The sequence below is a fragment of the Perna viridis genome, chromosome 8, assembly GCF_037379345.1.
Source record: "Perna viridis isolate PV_CMFRI_1.1 ecotype Kerala chromosome 8, ASM3737934v1, whole genome shotgun sequence".
NCBI classification, from domain to species: Eukaryota; Metazoa; Mollusca; class Bivalvia; order Mytilida; family Mytilidae; genus Perna; species Perna viridis.
This window is the reverse complement of record NC_142452.1, coordinates 226255-246642: the sequence shown is the minus strand read 5'-3', so window position 1 is coordinate 246642 and position 20388 is coordinate 226255. Positions and strand designations below refer to the sequence as shown.

Sequence of the window (20388 nt, the reverse complement as noted above, 5' to 3'; positions counted from 1 at the left end):
ATCCCGTGTGGTAATTTCATATAATCAGACTTAGACGCGTTCCTGTTTATGGCTAAAAAAACAAACATAAGCTTTTGAAAAGTCGAAAATTTCTGAAATTTTCACAAAAATTAAAAAAAAAGTGCTCGAACTGGAACTTGAAAAATAATATAAGCCAAATCATTTTATGACGAAATCTAACGCATGATGAATTTTAAAAATATATCGTATATTTGCAAGACTTAGCGACGAGAATTAGGTAAGGTAAATTGAACTCATCAAATTTAAAAGAAAGAGTAAGTTTTTAATTTCATTTTTTTTTCTCTACTTAACATTTTTATTTATTTGTTTTAGAATTTCAAAAAAAAAAAAAAAAAATAAATAAATTCATGTTTCTTCTCATTTTGATGAAGATAAAAATCAAATATCAATACTTTTTTCTCTAACTCTTTTGATTTTACTTTCCATAAACCAAATCAATGAAGCGTAAATTAAAGTTATTTTTGCGGTGAAAAACTACTTTAGTAGTTATATACATTGATTCGAGTTTTCGACATTACTTGATATTTGATTGCAAAATTACTCTAATTGCTTGAATATAAGTCTGTAAAGTTTGTAGATGTATACAACTGTTCTCGTTGAAGTAATTTTAATATTGACATACACTTAGAAATCGATGGTAAAGGAAAACAATTGACCAAACTTTACGACAAACGTGATGACTTTTCATTCCCAATTGTCAACTTTCCTTCCTTTCATTTGTGGCAACGTCCCTTCGGCACCAGCGTATGGAGTGTTCATATCACAACTCATACGTTTTGCCAGAGCTTGCCGAAACTACGCATTTTTTTTGTATCGCACTAGAACTGTCTAATACAATAGGCTTCTGGAACAGGGTTATGTTGTTACAAGATTGAAGTCATCACTACAGAAGTTTTATGGTCATCACCATGAACTCGTGGATCGTTATGGTATATCCATAAGCACCATGACAACTGATTTGTTCAAAGGGTCATAGTTTTCCTTTCCTCGTTTGTCTACCCCGGCTTTTTATAAGCAACTCGGCCGGTGTTTCTAGAAAAGAGGAGGACGCTTATCATACCGGTCCACCTGGTTCATGCTCCCAGTTTTAAGTGAAATCCGAGTTGCTCATTTGCTTTTGTTATTTTGTATGTATGATTTTAGTTACTCTGAGTTCTTTGTTTTGTATGTCTGTTGTCCATGTCTGGTCTTTGTCCCTAGATCACATTCTTTTGATTACCGCTATAACCTTGGTTCTCTTGATTACGCTATCAAATGGTATTGACGAAATGATTCACTGAAAGCACATTTCATACACAGACTATAATAATATATACTTTACATAATCCATAAAACTAACTGGTATTGATAAAATTAACCATGTCATACACAGGAATAATTGAATGCCTTTTAAGTATAGTTGGTAACAAGATGAAGTTACGCAAATATATATTGAGTTCAATGAACTATACACACACAAAAAAAAAAGAAATACAGTAAATATCAGTAAACCTCATTTAGAAAGAAGAGAAATTGTAATCATTGCAAAACAAACAAACAAACAAAACAAAAACAAAAACAAAACAAACAAAAAAACAAAAAAACAAACAAAAAAACAAACAAAAAATACAAACAAAAAACAAAAACACTTATAAATCAGGTGCTAAAGGCATGTACTAATTCCAGCGCTCTAGGCCACTTGGCCAGCTCGGCTATATAAAAATATAGCTTTCGCTGGCCGGATCATTCCTCCCCGTAAGATTAATCTAGAGGTGTTACTTAGTACTCGATGTATGGTAGTACATACGGGACAGTTCATGTAGATGTCATTATGTACGATAGAAGATCAAATTAATGATGCATGTCACAAAAAATCAATATTATACAACGTCTCAAAATGTGACAACTCTATTTGCTACACTGCTCCATCAGATCAAATTGATACAGGGAAGATATGTATAGATCGGGATGTGGTAATTGTCGATACCTTAAGATACAAAAGTGTATGTGTGTATCTATAATTAAATGATACAGGGAAGATAACGTTAACTTATAGAAGGGTCTGAAAAATTCCCAACGATGTTAGAACTGTCAAATTTGCAAAGTACATTTTTGGTCGTTCCCTCCGCGGGACTCAAACTCGTACCGCTGTCACATTCTGAGACGTTGTAAATATATATATTTTTCCAAGGAATAAAAGAAGACTCAAATAAATGCCCCCTTCTTATCTTAAACATGATATCAAAATTATCCAAAAGGCAAAATCGGATAATAGTAATACTAAGGGGTGTTTCATAGATTGTTACGACATAAACTACCGATTGTAGATTCGGAAATGCAAGGTTCAAGAATTGTATACTATTTAAAAATTTAAAATTAAGAAAAAAAGAAAATGATACTTAATTACAGAATGTTATTGATATAATAATCAACATAAATGCAACATTAAACTGAGCAAATGTTGGACAGGTCTGTAAAGCATTTCGGCAGCGAGTTGAAATTGTATAGAATATATTGGATTCACAAAGAAATGAAGAGATGAAATCACACAAGGGCATTTATGAATGAATATAAACACTTATTTAAAAAGAATAGAAAGGGTTACTTTAGCTGCTAACATGTATCAATAACGAAACAAACTAAATATCAAAAAAAAAAAAAAAAGGAGAAGCAACAAAAAGTACGACAAACATCCATCCGAAATTATAATGATACTAAATCAAACAAAAGGAGTTCATATAAGATAATGAAAGTAGATGATTTACAAAAGGTGTTAATTGCTTGCTCATGCAGGTTATGTTTTGCATTAGCACTGTGCATTATCGTTGTCATCGTTATTTGGAAATATGAGAACATATTTATTATCTGCAACACACAATGTTATACATTTATTTTTTTAATTTTATTTATTTGTAATTTTTTTAAGGTGGGTTTTCGTGTTTTCATTTCTTGCCATGAATATGAAAGAGTAAACATGAAACCAAGGTTCAAGCGGAAATCAAAAGAAAGTAATCCAGGGAAAAGACCAAACATGGGAAACAGACATACACACCAAAGAACAATAAGTAACTAAAATAATACATACAAAGTATCAAATGCAAATGGGCAACTCGGACTCCACTAACAACTGGGAGCATGGACCAGGTACACCGATAGGGTAGTTACCTTTTGTGGCTTGCTTGTTATTCATTATTATTTTGTATTATTTCGATATCATTTGCTAATTGTGGTCTATCTTTGGTATATATTATTATATAAATCTCATATCCTCTTCAAGGTTTTTTTGTCATTTCAATTCATTTTTATGGTTGAATCCATTACTTCTTTAATGATATTTTATTCAGTATGGTTTAATATGAACCAAAAATACTGTCATTTCCTGTCCAAGGTCGTGATAAATGTTAATAAAATTGTATTCGGTTGTCTTAGCCTGCCCTAAATTGTTACAAATCAAATAAGCTTTATTTTAAGTGGACAAGTTCATTACAAGAATACAAAATAAGCTCTAGAGAACTTTTATAACCGACATAAGGTGCATAAATAGCTATACAGTTCATGCCTACATGTAATATACATTCACAAAGCAATAAGACAAACACTTATAATAAGACAGACACATACAGCGTAACCACATAGATAGCAATTTTTAAAAGAGCAAATCAAGCAATGGAACGAAAAGCAAAACAGACAGTCAACAAAACAAAATAATATCAACTAACATATGGTTTCGGGGTCGCTGCTACACTTATGGATTAACAGTCGCTACAAGCAACACAAGAACATTTTTCCCTCCCAGCTTGAAATCATGGCATTGAACTGATTGAAGTTTGAGCACTGCCTGAAAGTTTTCGTTCAGAGGAAGCACAATATGTACTTTATGTTGCCACCAATCATAATAAATTTAGGAATACGACAACCTGACACCATGATTAAATCACCAGATAACTCTTTCAATCTCAAAGCATCACCATTCTCCAGTTGATCATCCTAGACCAATATTTTATTCCATAACATCTTGATGAATAACTTAGCCTTCAAACTCACAGGTGTGAAAAATCCAAGTGGATCAAAAATGGAAGATGGAAGATAATCTCTGAGGTAACTCTCTTGTAGTAATTGGAACCATCTTGTTTTCTCTGTTAATTTTACTCACTGTTAAATAATCATCAGTTATTGTCCATGTCAAGCCTAAAATGTTCATCTTGTCTCCCTTCACTTTATCGTCCTTTGGAATGCAATCCATGTATGTATGTGAGTTTGAGGCCCATTCTCGCAGGTTCATTGACATAAAACTGAATATTTGTTTGGCAGTCTTTTGATTTCTGGTCTATCTTTGGTATATATTATTATAAAATCTCATATCCTCTTCAAGGTTTTTTTTGTCATATCAATTCATTTTAATGGTTGAATCCATTAGTTCTTTAATGCTATTTATTTCAGTATGGTTTTAACATGAAGCAAAAATACTGTCTGTCAAAGGGACAGTGATTGTAGACTTGTTGTCTACTGTAAGTTTCTGATAAATGACTGTGGAAAAACGATGAAATGCTATCATGAATTAAGACAGGTGTTGACAAGAGTTCACAGTAACTTCTCTTCACCGAACATGTACTGTCATCTCCTGTCCTGTCCTGTCCAAGATCGTGATAGGTGTTAATAGAATTGTGTCCGGTTGTTTTCTGGTCTACCTTTGGTCTCCAGATGGGAACCTTAGCACTCTCACATCTAGTGTGGATAGTGCCCCGACAATTCCAACTAAAATAATCAAACCATGTTCCATCACTTTAAATGATATATTTGACTATAACGATGAAAATTTGTAAATTAAGTTGTAAATTAACAAACTTAATATATGGATTAGAATGCAACTTATGCGGTCTTATATATGTCGTGGAACACAAGAACAATTAAACAAAAGAATGTGCGGTCATCATTCGGGAATAAATACCATCAAATTCCCTGCAGTTTATCAACATTTTAATCAACAAGATCATTCAATCATCTCTATGAAAGTTCGTATTTTAGAACAAAAATTACCATCCTACGAACAGTCCCGTTCTAAGTTAAAACTATTGTGGGGAAAGATAGGAGCACTGGATACGCAGATTAGGTACTGCAATACCTTAAGGATGCAATGACAACATCAAAAGTATAGGAAACCTTTCAAGTCAGTATAACATTAGCATAAATGTGATGAATTTATTTGACAAAGCTCCAAGACGGGGAAGGAGTCACGGCCATCGCCACTATACGTCACCTTAGTTACATGATTTTTCAATAGATACTCTCCTTCCTCTCATACAAAAATCTCTTGGACTTCATCACATTAGAACCAAACTCTATTCTATATCTCTCAATCTACTACATTCCCTTTACAAAACAAGTCTTGAAACTCCTGTTCCTGACCCTACCTCATCATTATGCAGACTTGTTGCCATCATTTTAGATATTGGTTTCGACCGACTCTTCAAACCAGTTTGTGTGAAAAGTCAAGATGAAGAAAAACGATCGTTTCTACCGATACCATTTGTCAACAAAGGTATATATGCGATTAATTTGGCTAACAAAATTCCCTCATATTTCATAGACAAATCATACCAATTATTTCATATTCCTATACTTCACAGGGTTATGTTGCTGCAGGATTGGAGTCATCGCTACGGAGGTTGTGTGTCCGTCTGCACCGTGGGGGCTTATTTGTTCAACGGGTCATGGTATTCCTTTCCTCGTTTGTCTACCCCGGACTTGACTTTTTATGAGCAACTCGGCGGGTGTTTCTAGAAAAGCAGAGGACGCTTACCCTACAGGTGCACCTGGTCCATGCTCCCAGTTTTTAGTGAAGTCCGATTTGCTTCTTTGCTTTTGTTACTCTGTGTGTATGATTGTGGTTGATTTATGTTCTTTTTTGTCTGTTTTCCATGTCTGGTCTTTGTCCCTGGATTATATTATATTGATTACCGCTATAACTTTGGTTCCTTTGATTACTCTAAAACAGATCTTGTTAAATATATATTACACCACCGTAGCAGCTGGTACTGCAATGGTCCTGAACAGGCATTTCAAACAAAATGGTGGGTTAAATATAGGTTTTACAGCGCTAAACACCGTCTTTCTTTACGGCGTGAATATACTAGTGGTGATTAAATAGCATATGCATGCTTTGGCGTCATAATTGGTAAATTTGCGGTCACATCAGCACAAATAACAATTTACAAAAAGCAATCATTACTCATTATTTTAGAAGAAACTGATTTTTTTTTCAATATGAATTCCATAAAATACGGAGATTTACATCATGTGCATCAGGGTGAGCTTATCCAAATCTGCTAGCCACACCCGTCATGATGCAAATGATTATAATTCGGCAAAAGTCTAGCTACAATAATACAGCACCTCACAAGAATCACAAATGTATCTCGTCAAAAATATGTTCACATCTGGGTGATATCAATTAATTCAACAAGCTTTCATGGTGTAAATAAAGTAAGTAATGCGAAAATGGAAGATAGTATTCGAAGTCGATAAATCAAATTACTATTAAATAAACACCATAAAAATAGAGTAAAACCAATTTCATGTTCAGAAATGCTGGAATTTAATTTTGAACTTGATTTAACATAGTAATAAATCATTCGAAAAAACCAACATCTCGCCAAATATATACTTGAAAAATATCAAAGTAAATGAAGTTTATCTCTGTGTAATGTTGACACTGTAGTAGTGTGATTGTAATTGAAATTTTGCAGCTTATCTAGAATGCCCTGCTTCTTGCAAGTCAACCGCCCTGCTGCCTCATGAAGCCTTGGATTGGAGATTGACAAATGTAGTCCGTCAGTAATTCTGTAAATAGATAATCTATAACGATTAACCAAGCCAAAGTTACGATGTAACAATTGATTCCGTTCTTTTTTGTGAGAGGAAAAGTGGCATTTGGACAATAATTTCTTTCAAAAGGTGTGAACTATGAGATGAAAATTCCTTAGCCTGTGAATAGTTAATATTGGGGGAAACAAGTCGTCATATTTGACGTAGAGTTCTATTTGTAAAGGTAATTGGGGTTAAACATACAGGCAAAGGCGATTACAGTGTAAACATTTTGTAATATAATAAAGTTTATTGTCTTAATAATTTGCGATTCTGCATATAATTATACATTCAGATATATTTCGTAATAACCAACCCATTGGATGGATTTTCAAAAATAGTTTATCTTATAAAAGGGTTAAATGAGAGATTGTCAGAATCACAATGATACCTTTTTGGTATAAATCGCAATTTTAAACCTCTTCTTTTCATTGAATGCGTTTTACAACAAATTCAAGCTGTTTTAAGGAAACTCTCATTTCGTTTCAATCGTTCAATAGGTAAAAATTCAACAACTGTTGTATTGATGGGAGCAAATATCATATTAGACATACCTCCTCCATGTGGGCCAATAATAATACGTGCTGACGAAAAATGTTTCCGGTCTTGTTTCCAGTTGTTTGTTAAATTGACAATTTTAAGATTAGGCCAAAACTTCCTTAATAAAACTAATCCGTTATGTTCATTTCTCACTGATCTTGGTTTTCCTTTTGTTCGAGGTAGGTATAATACATCATACCCTGCTTTATTATGTGAGCCGAGAGATTGTAAACAACCAGGTGGTACTATTCCCATTTTGTAAACAGAATCACCGAAAAAAGACAAATAAATGCCCCTAAACTGTGCATTTGAGTTTAGATTCTTAAACCTTCTATTAGGGAGGCTGCACACAACTTGAATAAGTTCCCTTTGCAGTGTGTTGTACACTAATATGTTTATCCTTTTATTTATCTGTAGCCATTTACAAACAAGACGTGTTTTTGGTAAAGTATCGAAAAATATATGCTGAAAAAAGTTGTTCCATATTTGAATGAATGTAAAAACAAAATCGTCATGATAAATCTGTTTTATTTGATTCGTCTTTTTCACGTTAGTCCAGTACCATTTTCCAAAATGAAAGGTATGTGACCCATTGAACACAAGTCCACTTGGAAACAATATTGTTGCTTCACTTGCATAAACAACATTAAACGTTGAAGGTGTCAGCCATTCAAATGTATTATATCGAATTGTTTTTTTTACCAAAATTTAGTACAAATTCTTTTGCTGTTTGGGAGTTTCTGTGTATGTAAATGCTTTCATTGCCTCTGTAAATCATCATCGTACGTTTTTGTAAGACAACATTGATTATTTTGTCAAATGTACTAATTGAAAAATATAAGAAAGAAATACCACTTATAAGACAAAGTATTAATTTTAGTTTTTTATGACACAAAAATAGTTTGTGTGTAAACGACTCGAACATTATTGTAAGTTTAATTGCCTCATTGTATCTATATTTTCATTAAAGTTAAATTTGCATGAATGATTTTGTTCACGAAACGATTCCATACACGTCATTGTAACGTACGCGCATATAAATACAAATTTTAAAGTATGTTCATTTTTTGTAAATTAATTTAAATGCATAATCAAACAATTCCTTATCCAGCCAAATTTCAAACCTACTACAAATGTTTCCAAAGGTTCGCCTACAAGCCAAGAGTCTTCCGGTTTTGGGTTATTTTATTAATGTCACGCGAGAACTATTAATATTCAATAAGCAATTTTTGAAGTATAAAGATTAAGTTACAATGTAGATTGTACCATGAGAAATTATTGGAATAAACTTTGGAGGTAAGCTATATTTAAACAATTTATAATGGTCTTTACACGCGAATTATCTTTAAAGGATCAATTCAAATTATGCCAAAACGTCATTAAAATCGTTCCATTTTATTTTATAAGGGTGTCATTTACGTTTATTTATTTTATACAAAGCCATATATTATTGAAAATTTCCTTACACAGATTTATTCATAACATTCAAAATTTGAAGAATAGATATTGTTTCCTCTGATATATAATAATACTAATTATTGTAATTTATATATACACATCGGTGATTTAAAGTCTAGACTTTATCTGTAAATAAATCTTGGCTCGCACTTCGTTGCATGTCCATGTGGTGATGGGTAGATATTTGTTTTTTAGAAGTGCTACATCTCAAGTTTGTCTACCCCGGACTTGACTTTTTATGAGCAACTCGGCGGGTTTTTCTAGAAAAGCAGAGGACGCTTACCCTAAAGATGCACCTGGTCCATGCTCCCAGTTTTTAGTGGAGCACGAGTTGCTCATTTGCTTTTGTTACTTTGTATGTATGATTTTAGTTACTGTATGTTCTTTGTTGTGTATGTCTGTATTCCATGTCGGATCTTTGTCCATGAATTACATTCTTTTGATTACCGCTATAACCTTGGTTCCCTTGATTACTCTTTCACACCACTGGGTCGATACCTCTGCTGGTGGATTTTGTCCCCGAGGGTATCGTCAACCCAGTAATACAATTTTTTTTAATTAATGGTTTTAACAAGAGGAATGAAAGAAAAACTGGCTCGGACGTCGCCCAGTATAAAAAAGTCCGAACCTGACAGCAGATCGGACACTCTGTTGTCTTATAAGTATGTGGTAACCCCAGATGGGAATTTTAGCACACTCACATCTGGTATGGAAATTTCCCCGACCAATTCAACTAAATGTACCCAATCACACGTTCAGTCTGCAGACCATCTATTCCAGTACAAACAATCTGACTATTTCAAAATTATCAAATCATGTTCCATCACTTTAAATGATATATTTGACTACAACGATGACGAATCACATTGTGCCATATCAAAAATATGGTATTAAAAATTGCAAAACATGCAACATTCTTATAACCGATCCTTACTTCTCCAGTTCCCTTACAAACAAAGCCTTCCATACAAGAAGTCAGGATGACTTAAGTTGCAAATCAACAAACTTAATATATGGATTAGAATGCAACTTATATGGTTTAGTATATGTCAAAGAAACGCAAGAACGATTAAACAAAAGAATGTGCGGTCATCGTCCGGGAATTAACACCACCAAATTCCCAAAAGTTTATCGGGAACACTTTAATCAACAAGATCATTCAATCCTCCCCATGAAAGTTCGTGTTTTAGAAAAAAATTACCATCCTACGAACAGTCCCGTTCTAAGTAAAAACTATCGTATGGGTAAAGAGGAGTACTGGATACGCAGACTAGGTACTGCAATACCTTAAGGATGCAATTACAACATCAAAAGTATAGGAAACCTTTCAAGCCAATATAAAAGTAGCATAAATGTGATGAATTTAAATGACAAAACTCCAAGACGGCAAAGGAGTCATGGCCATCGCCACTATACGTTATCTAAGTTACATGATGTCTCCATAGATGGTCTCCTTCCTTTCATACAAAAACCTCTTGGACTTCATCACATTAGAACCAAACTTTATTCTATACCTCTCACTCTACTACACTCCCTTTACAAAACAAGTCTTAACACTCCTGTTTCTGACCCTACCTCATCATTATACAGACTTGTTCCCATCATTTTGAATATTGGTTTCCAAAGACTCTTTAAACCAGTTTGTGTGAAAAGTCAAGATGAAGAAAAACGATCACTTCTTCCACTACCTTTTGTCAACAAAGGTAAATATGCAATTAATTTGGCTAACATCCTCCATCACAAAAACGTCACCAACAAACTCCGCCATATTTCAAAGACAAATCCAATTATTTCATATTCCTATACTTCACCCATTGCATCCAAACTTTTCAATTATAAAAGGCTATTGCAGAACCTCGAGATGAAGAAAAACGATCACTTCTTCCACTACCGTTTGTCAACGTTTATAGCGGTAATCAAAAGAATGCAATCCAGGGACAAAGACCAGGCATGGAAAACAGACATACACAACAAAGAACATAAAGTAACTAAAATCATACATACAAAGTAATAAAAGCAAATGAGCAACTCGGAATCCATTAAAAACTGGGAGCATGGCCCAGGTGCACCGGTAGTGTAAGAGTCCTCTGCTTTTCTAGAAACACCGGCCCAATTGTTCATAAAAAATTAAGTCCGGGGTAGACAAACCAGGACAAGAAAAGTATGACCCGTTGAATAAATCAGTTTTCATGGTGAAAGATGGATACACCATAACGATCTAGTTCATGATGACGACCATAAAACTTCCGTAGTGATGACTTCAATCTTGTAGCAACATAACCCTGTTCCAGAAGCCTATTTGTTACAGTTCTAGCGCGATACAAAAAGTCTGCGTAGTTTAGGCAAGCTCTGGCAGAACGTATGAACACTCCATACGCAGGTGCTGAAGGGATGTTGCTATAGATGAAAGGAAAGTTGATTATTTTGAATGAAAAGTCATCACGTTTGTCGTAAAATTTGGTCAATAGTTCTCCTTTACCATCGATTTTAAAGTGTAGGTCAAGATATGAAGCTGACTTCAGAGTGTTTGTAGTATCCTTTATCTCTAGTTCTTTGGGGTAGATGCAATGTATCAAATCACCGAAATTAGGATTGTATAAAGAAAATATGTCATCTTTATAGCGGAAACTGAGATTAAAGGATCTAGCCAAACGACATTCTTTCTTTCTTAAGCTGTGAAAGTTTTATTAAAACGAACAATTTGAACATTTTCCAAAACACACATAGAAGGAACAGAATGGAGGGGATTTGAACATTTAATTTTCCAATTGGCCAAATCGGACCATAGTAATTTTGTCCCAAATATTGCTTTTATATAAAATATTATTTTCCAACTTGTATTTAATTGCTTTTTACAGCTATTCTTATTTCAATCTTTTAAATGACTCCCTTCAATGTATAGTTGTATTGAGATTGGCGTATGGCATATTTAATAAATGAAAAAATGCTCAACAAATTTCGAATTTTTACGAAAAATACCTCTTTTTCAAGTACATAAGTAAGTTATGAAAATGTAAAAATCCCAGGTCGACATTTTACAGATAGGTAATTGAAAGTAACACTGATACTTTGAGAGTCACTATAGTTAATTTTAAGCGTTACTTCGGCTATGACATGCTTCCGATTACCCATATCAAAACAGAAGAAAAACCTCACCAATAATCATTTACTGTGCAGCGTGCAAAATTTCAAAATAAACTTTAAAACAAAATGACTTTCTTAAACTTAACGGAGTTTTGTTCTTACACTGTTTTAAAGATTACTTTGTATTAAACATTTTAACACTTCCATTTTTGAACAAAGATAATAGTCCAAATTTAATGAAGAAAAATGGCGTAAAATAAAAAAAAAACAACAAAAAAAAAAAACAAAAACAAAACAAAAAAATATGTAAATACTTAAAAATGACTGTTACTATGAATAGAACAATCAACATTTGACAAAAATGATAATTATTTTTGGGAATCTTAACTTACTACCTTCAAACGTCAAATAAATTTTCAGTCAATGCAAAAACGACTTTTGGAAAAAAAAAGTTTTTGCATGGTTTTCTCAAAGACAGCCTCTTCCGGCAACTCAATAAAAAAATACAAAATGAAAAAAAATTAAAAAAATAATAGATGAGGTGAAACTATAATCGCACAGTAAAAGAAATATTATTACCATTGCAGTGTAAACTTGAAGTTCTAAAAAATCTGAATCGCTCCCCTGGTCATAACAGTCTTTTCAGCCTTCCAAAGCAGTAACTCAAAATTGGACTTCCTCTACCTTGTTACAAGAATTATCTGGTTAATAGCCATCATCTTAGTTTTCAAATCGATTATCAAATTTTAAAATACATCTAACTATATATAGTGATTGTTTAGCTCATCAAGGGCAATAACTCCGACATGGTAAACAGATCCTTATGAAAATTTTGGCATATGTCAATGCTGATTAATTTTACTTTGACAGAATTTAGCTTCACCAATTTTCGAAAATCTTCAATTTGACTCCTGTAGTTCATTTTTAGTAACAATGTCTATGGTTTTTGTCAGATCAAAAATCCAAACAAATGCAGATCACAATCCTTCCAGCAGATCCAGAGAAGAAGAGTTTTAATTGGGAAATGTAAATGGATCTTTCTGAAAGGTTACGGCATAGGCCCATCTCATCATGCTGAACAAATTTTACTCCCAGTCAGATTTAATCCAAACCTAGATGTGTTTTTGAGAAATTTACAAAATTCTGTAATTTGACCCCTATGGTATATCTTTAGCAACATCTGCCATGTTTTTCGCCCAATCTAAAGTCCCCACATACAGATTATCAAAGACATTGTAAGAAACAGCTACACTAAGTTTTATGACAATCAATGAAGAATTCAATGGAGAAGATTTCCAAATGTGGAAATGTACAATTGGGGACAAGATCCATTTCAAGAACCATAACTCAAACATCCGTCAACCGATTTTTCCAAAAATATCTCAGATGTCAACTAAACCAAACCGTTTTTTTTTAGATATTGGCAAAATTCTGTAATTTGAACTAATGGTATATTCTTTACCTAAGGCGGCCATGTTTATTTACAAGTCAAAAATATCAATAGCGATTCTGCGCAGAAAGCTCTAAGGAAAAATCATGCCAACCTCCAGTCAATTTTGTTTTCGGAGAAAAAGATTATTTTCAAAATAAAATAACATTAAAACCTACAATTTTTCAACTCATTATACTTCTATTCCCCATACTCAGTTAAAATCCCGACACAAAAACATTGCACATCCTTGTTACGTGTGTTTTTTATTCATTATTGGCAACCATATTTTTTTACGCCTCAACAACCAGGTCATTTTGTGCATGATATCTGAGAAATATTTATCTCAATAGCTCACATGGTCCCGTGGGTCTACTGAACAAAAATCGGGAAAAACATATAGGAATATCAAAACTGGAAGGATAATATACATACACAAAATAGAATATATAATAAAAATGTAAGAAAAAAATGAAAATAAGAAAAACCAAAACAAGACATGATGTACTTACAATATAAACCTCCACAAAAAAAAAAACAAACAAAAACAAACAAACAAAAACAGGCCAGCACGTATGACTGAATCCGTAAGATTGTTTTGGGTTTCATAAAAGGTATTTCTTCAAAAATCGTACGACAAAAACTATCATAACCAAACGAGCAAAGGATATAGATTACTTCGATTGACCATTACAGACATTACCTATATATCTAAAGTTTTCATTGAACACTTTAAATCCAACTATTATGCTGCACCTGTGTTATTGGAAAGCTGCAGCCTGCCATGTGGTGTCAGGGTTTCCTCGTCGTTAATTGAAGACCAATGATTGGCCATGGGCTGCCATTTCTATCTCGGTGGGGTTGTTGACTCTTTAATATATTCACCATACTTATTCTCGTTATGATTGTGCTGTCCATGTACTACATGTTATAGGTACAAATTATGTGTTTGCTATCATTGTAGCATTAGGACGACGAGAGACTTGCAATTGCAAAAGTATCGCAATGGACAAATTATTTCTTAAACCCGGATGAGCATCTGCTAAGAAATAGAAACGGAAGTTACAATATTTAGTTCATGTCGCCACTTTGCAACACGTCAAAAATTAAATTCACTATACAGCATTAAAATTGGTGTCACATACAGTTCTTCCATCATGTTTCTCTCCCAACAAAAAAATACTTACATGAACAAAATGTTTAAAAACGAGTATATTTCAAACGAATTAAAAGACCACTAGCATAACATATGCCGACAGGGGGAAGAGGGGGAGGGGGAATTAGCTTTAGTATATTTTTCAAAAGAATTTATGCATAAAATTACGTCCGTTTTTTTTCTTGGTTTGTTAAAGTTTAAAGTCTGAGCAGCAATATTTCAGCTATATTCAGGCGATGAACATGAAATGGATGATAAAATGAACATGAAATGATGATGAAATAAAAAATGGAATGGGACACAAGGACAATAGGGCCGACAAATTTTGATTGCCACTGGAAACAGGGAGAGGTGGGTAGGGTCAGGCAATTTAGCCTCCTGTGGTGGAGCCCTATGGTTCATACGCCGGGAGAATACCATAGTAGGGTTTTTTAACGTGCGAGGAACGTGGCATCTTTCCCAACACGGTGCACCACTATGGTCTGCGGTCAGGTTTTCCGTAGTTTAGCCTGACAACCCCAGCAGGTACCTCATTCCACCACCCGGGGCACACATTCCAGTTGCTCTGTGGATAGAGCGCCGTAGCCCCCGGCTAGGGTTCTGAGCACTATTTAGTCGCCTTTTACGACAAGCATAGCGCTACTGCAGGCCTATTCTTTTGACACCCGGGCTATGGTTACTCAGACTTCCGAGGACCTATGGAAAATGTTGCGAATGGTAATCAAATGTTCCTTCAGGATACAAACAGTAATAAAAAAACACGCACAATCTAGGGATAAATGATAGTCAAAGGGAATAGACACACTGAATATATAAAACGATCAAAAGAACCAAAATGAACACGCGAAAAAGAACGACACGGACTCCAATAAGACAGGAAACCTGGGCTAGATGCACAAATAGTGAAACCCAGTTTGCTGTTTCTGGTAACATCTGCCGAGGTGCTAAAAATGTCGAATTATTGAGAATAGTTCCTCAAAGCAGTGGTTACTGGTAATAGGTAGTTTTCTGTGTATAAATGATAAGGATTTTTAGGAAAACTGGAGTAAACTCTATGGATGTTTATACAGAAATCTCAGTGAGTTATTAAACATCCATTTGTGAAAGAATCAATAACATAAAACTTCTATTAACAGACAAACAACTTCGCCTTATTAAAGATGGGTTCTATAAAGTTGTTAACTTTCCAAACACAAAAGGAGCTGTTAAAACTGTGCAGAGGAGAACACCATCTTTAATCTGATAAGTATGAAGGTAAATATAATAGCATTTCGACGCTTACCCTACATGATCCAGGCTCCCAGCATTTAGTTGCTCATTTACTTTTGTCACTTTGTATGTATTATTTTGGTTACTTTATGTTCTTTGATGTGCGTTTCTGTTTTCCATTCCTGGTCTTTGTCTCTGCATTACATTCTTTTGATTTCTGCTAGAATCTTGGTTCCCTTAATTACTCTTTTCTATTTGCAGAAAAAAACTTACAGATAACTTTTAAATTGAAAATTGTTTATTACCTAAGCCCGTCATTATTCCGATAACAATAATAAAATGCAACTTTTTACAAATGCGCGGGATACTTGTCATTACCACTGCTCTCTGATGTAAGCTTTTCTACACTATATTTATTCTCTGATAAATTCCTACAATTACATGTATACATGTATACAAGACCAACTTACTTTGGTGGTTGAATTGTTAAAAGGAAAGTCACAGATTTTCTGTCGCCGTACTTTAATGCCATCATTTGTCCACTCTGTCTGACACACGATTCTTTTTCCCGGATTAACCTTTATTGAGCAACATTATTTAGGCATTCCGTTTCTGTAACCCCTTGCCTGTAATTCCAGTCAAGTATGTGTCGTTATTTTAAATAAATGCAGACTAGAGAAAGCATTTTCCAGTACAATAAAGTGGTGTTTTCCAAAAACAAAAGGGGCTGCACATTCTGGAACGACCTCGTATTCCATTCCATTTACGGTTGTGATCATTTCTAACTTCTCTTCAATTCTGTCAGAATCTGTAAGGAAAACTGTTCTACGGCAGCAGATAGAACAGAAATCCTAACAGGGTCTGACAGAGGCTGTTTTGGGTCAGAACACATTTTTTCCTAGTTCCTGGCAGATCCTGATAAAAACTTCCCTGGATCGCGACAAAGAAAGCACAATCACTCGGTGGTTCATTTTCGTCGTTCAAGACCCAGTCACTCACCGATCATCGGTCAAAAATATCATCGTTTATTTTTTACATTCAGTTATAGACCTGTAATCAACTTTAATTTATTCATAAAAAAATAATCAAACGTCTGTGATTCTGTTCTAAGTTTAAAAAACGGTAGCCGATAATTTTCAGATGTAAGGTAATTCCCACAAACTTCAAGATTGAAAAAGTAATTTTTCAGTGAAAGTACATTTAAAAAGCATGAGGGTCTCACATCATTCTATGAAATGTTAAAATTGATAATTTCGGCATTAAATGGTAAACTGCTACCTTTATATTTTGCTCAAAATTCTTTAAAATTAAAATTTAAACAGTCTAAACTTACTGTATGAAATGTAAAAATTGTAAGTTCAAGTGTTATACTGGTAACTGTGACAGATAATTTCAATCAAAATTCTTAAAATTGGCATATGTTCGCAACATTTATGAGTGCAAACGCTTGATTTCCATAAGGGTCTGAATTCATTTACTAAAATGCTAAATTTTTCAATATAACTATCATGTGGGTGGCCGCAACATATAAATATGAGTCAAAATTACTTAAAAATTTCATATTCTAGCAAGATGTATGAGTGCGAGCACTTTTATTTTCCATAAGGGTCTAAAAGTATTTACTAAAATACTACATTTTTCAATATAACTATCAAATGAGGGAGTGCGACACATATATTTCAGTCAAAATTCTTCAGAAATATCATATTCATGTAAAATGTATGAATGTGAACACTTAAGTTTCTGACAGTTTAGAACTGTTCTATGACAGCAACCCCTGACAGAATCGAAAAGAGGTTAGAAGTGATCGCAACTGTGCATATCTTTATTCATTGGTGTTGTATATTTTTATTTCTAGAAAAGCAAACAAAGTTTGCTGTGTGAATAATTTGCGTCATATATATTGCACTTTCGTAAAATTTCGGGAAGACGTGGTTGACTTTTTTATATGAATCAATGCATTAAAATGTCAAGAAACATAAATAAATTTTGCGATGGTGACAGCCACAATTAACACTAAATGCACCATTTATATTGCGGGTCTATGAAACAGAATAATGGTGTACTTAATATATATTGACCAAGCTCAAGCTAGCGAGCAATAAGCCAGCAAACAATAAAAGGATCAAGCTGGCGAATAATAAGGCAGCGCACAAAATTAAAGTGCGGGAAAACTCCAATATCTAAAAACCATAAAACATCACAAATCCACAACGGACAATGTCATTGTATTTCATATTATATATACAGCAATGGATAATTTCGTGATAAAAGTTTTGACAATATTGTGTTTCTGGATCTGACAATCTGACATCGATAACACTGTCAAGTTTAATTATACAACTCAATTCAGTTACACAAAGACGGAATAATGCTAAAAACAAATTCCCCTTCCATATAGACACAAAAATGAATTAAATCACCTTTTCTTAAACACAAATTATGACCCACCTCTGATGGATTTCACTCCTCCTCGAGAAAGCATTTGTATAAACAGTGTATTCGTAACTAGAATGAGAAAATTAATTTGTTGGGGGATCCTGATTTTGGGGGAACGATACACATCTAGAAACTTGATGGTAACCTAACCAATATTTTGAAAACTAAGTCGTTAATTGTGCGTAAAAGTTTAAGGTACGAAATATGACTACTTGAAAAGAGGTCCCTTGCATAATATTAACTGCCAAATTTGAAACCTGACTTTATAAGAACAGTTCATATATAGAATGACAAATCATTTAGAGCCCTGGAAGTGGATATTAAAGTGCCGGACTATTTAAAGCAGAAATGTGCAGAGACGCCATCCATTTTTTCAAAATACAGACATTTCAAGGAACGTCATCGGCAACCACATGCGTCAATATGCTGTCGACCGAGACGTCATAGCACATCCGAGAAAATCGTTGATCGGTAGCATGTTTAGCGAAAAATTCATGATAATTACTCAGTTGTTAAGGTGATACATAGTTCAAGGACTAGTGGTTACCAAAACACATTAAGTCCTGGAATACACACCGTCTAAATGTCTTTGTTCCTCTGGAGATGCAATAAGCAAAGCTAGACGAGAGGAGAACGCGGATCCCAGCAAAATAATCATTGCGGACACGAATAAACTTGACGGAAATTCATCCTACGACAAAACAGTGACAAATAAAGAAAATCACACGGAAGTCATAGTTTGTAAAACTTCCAGGGTGTACCAATGCCTCTCAAATGTAATCAACTGAATGATAATACCTTTGAAATAGAAATGTCTAAAAAGGCAATTAATTTAGATTTACCATTACAACAAAATGTATACATATTTACAAGAAAGGGCCGGGTTTTCCTATTTTTACCCTAAACGAAAAGTTTTGTCCACGGAACCTCTATTTTTAGTGGATGTTTATAAATGGTTTATTTGAACTATTTTCTCAATACTTATTGAATGTCAGTTATTTGGAAATATCAATAATTTTAAAGTGGTCTTATTTGTTTACTCATTGCCTGTCTTCCTCAAAATTTTTGTCATTTTTTTTATACTTATAGAAAGTTGTCCTCGGTGGTTAAATGGGTAGCGTAGGTCTTCATAATAATAGTTTGAATAGTACTATTTTACTTGTCATTTTTCTGGCTTACTTCCTCAATAGTTTGTCCTTTTTACATACGCATTACTTATACAAAATGATCCTCGGTGGCCTTAATATTTGATAATAGTTAGAATATTTAATTATTTTCTTGTCGTCATTTATCGTCTTAATCGATGTACATTTTTGAATGATTTTTACTCAAATTTTCGTCATAGATTCAATGATTTAAATATCCCAGTGGTTTGATAATACTTCGGTGGTTCAATGGGTGGCGTCGGTCTTCATTATATTAGTTTGTATATTTTACTCTTTGTATTTGTCATTTTTCGGTTTACTTCCTCAAACATTTATCTTTTTTACGTATTTATTACCTCTCCTCGGTGGTTTTACGGGTGACGTGAGTTAAAATTTTATAATAGTTTGAAAAGTTGTATATTTAATGATTTTTACTTGTTATTTCTGTATTTTTTTTTAATGATTTTGACTCCAATTGTCTCTAATTTAAATGACCCGGTTGCTCGATAATATTAAATTGTCCTCGGTGGTTTTTCTTCTGTAAATTGGTAGTTAATTTTATACTAGCTCTATATTTTTGAGTGTGATTTTAAACAGTTTGTTAATACTAAGTGATGGTGGAATTGATCAATGTTCCAAATATCTTACGATTTTATTGAATATGTTATATAAATTTATTCTATACATGTACCACAATGAAATATATGTACTTGATAATCGTTCGCATATGACTTGTTTTGTATATAAATATGAATAAAATTGTATTTGACTTTGTTCTTTTTTTTGTGAACGATGGAGATGGACCTATTGAAACCAAAGAGTTGTAAAAAATAGACCCACTAAAAAAACACAATTGAGGTAAATACCAAAACAAGCCAAAAAAAGGAGGATATTCTAATGAATATTATAATGGAAATACACCAAATGAAAACAAGAGACGCAATTATAGAGTAAGACACGCTAAACACTTATTACAATGGAGATAGACCTAATGAAAACAAAGAGAAACATAAAAATAGAATCTGACCCACTACACAAACACTTAAAAAACAATGGAGAAAAAT

The 20388-nt window shown here is 33.5% G+C and overlaps 1 protein-coding gene and 1 long non-coding RNA gene across 5 annotated transcripts; one reads left to right on the top strand and one right to left on the bottom strand.

Moving 5' to 3' along the window:
- Positions 1 to 200: 200 nt before the first annotated feature.
- LOC148608713 (uncharacterized) lies at positions 201 to 3008 on the top strand. The gene is made up of 2 exons (XR_015914540.1): positions 201 to 275; positions 2927 to 3008. It is a non-coding gene; the product is annotated as an uncharacterized LOC148608713 (long non-coding RNA).
- LOC148608712 (uncharacterized) lies at positions 685 to 18489 on the bottom strand. Of its 4 annotated transcripts, none has more exons than XR_015914531.1 (3): positions 16211 to 18039; positions 1090 to 4755; positions 685 to 1053 (listed from the first exon to the last, which is right to left on the bottom strand). XR_015914531.1 is itself a non-coding variant. In XM_088541061.1 (2 exons), the coding sequence occupies exons 1-2, from the start codon at positions 7657 to 7659 to the stop codon at positions 4685 to 4687; spliced, it is 312 nt and encodes a 103-aa protein (XP_088397187.1). In that variant the 5' UTR covers positions 7660 to 12228; the 3' UTR covers positions 3504 to 4684. The 4 variants fall into 4 exon arrangements, 2 of the variants coding, with proteins under 2 accessions (XP_088397187.1, XP_088397188.1); XR_015914530.1 differs by lacking the exon at positions 685 to 1053 and adding an exon at positions 18192 to 18489 and having other exon boundaries at positions 3504 to 4755; positions 16211 to 16366; XM_088541061.1 differs by lacking the exons at positions 685 to 1053; positions 16211 to 18039 and adding an exon at positions 7419 to 12228 and having other exon boundaries at positions 3504 to 4755.
- Positions 18490 to 20388: the final 1899 nt, after the last annotated feature.

Excerpts from the sequence above, each read along its gene's own strand:
- LOC148608712 (XM_088541061.1), bottom strand. The coding sequence starts at position 7,659 with ATGGGAATAGTACCACCTGGTTGTTTACAATCTCTCGGCTCACATAAT. Across the intron at positions 4,756-7,418 it reads TATTGGCCCACATGGAGGAG|TTGGAATTGTCGGGGCACTA; the intron begins GTATGTCTAATA and ends TGATTATTTTAG.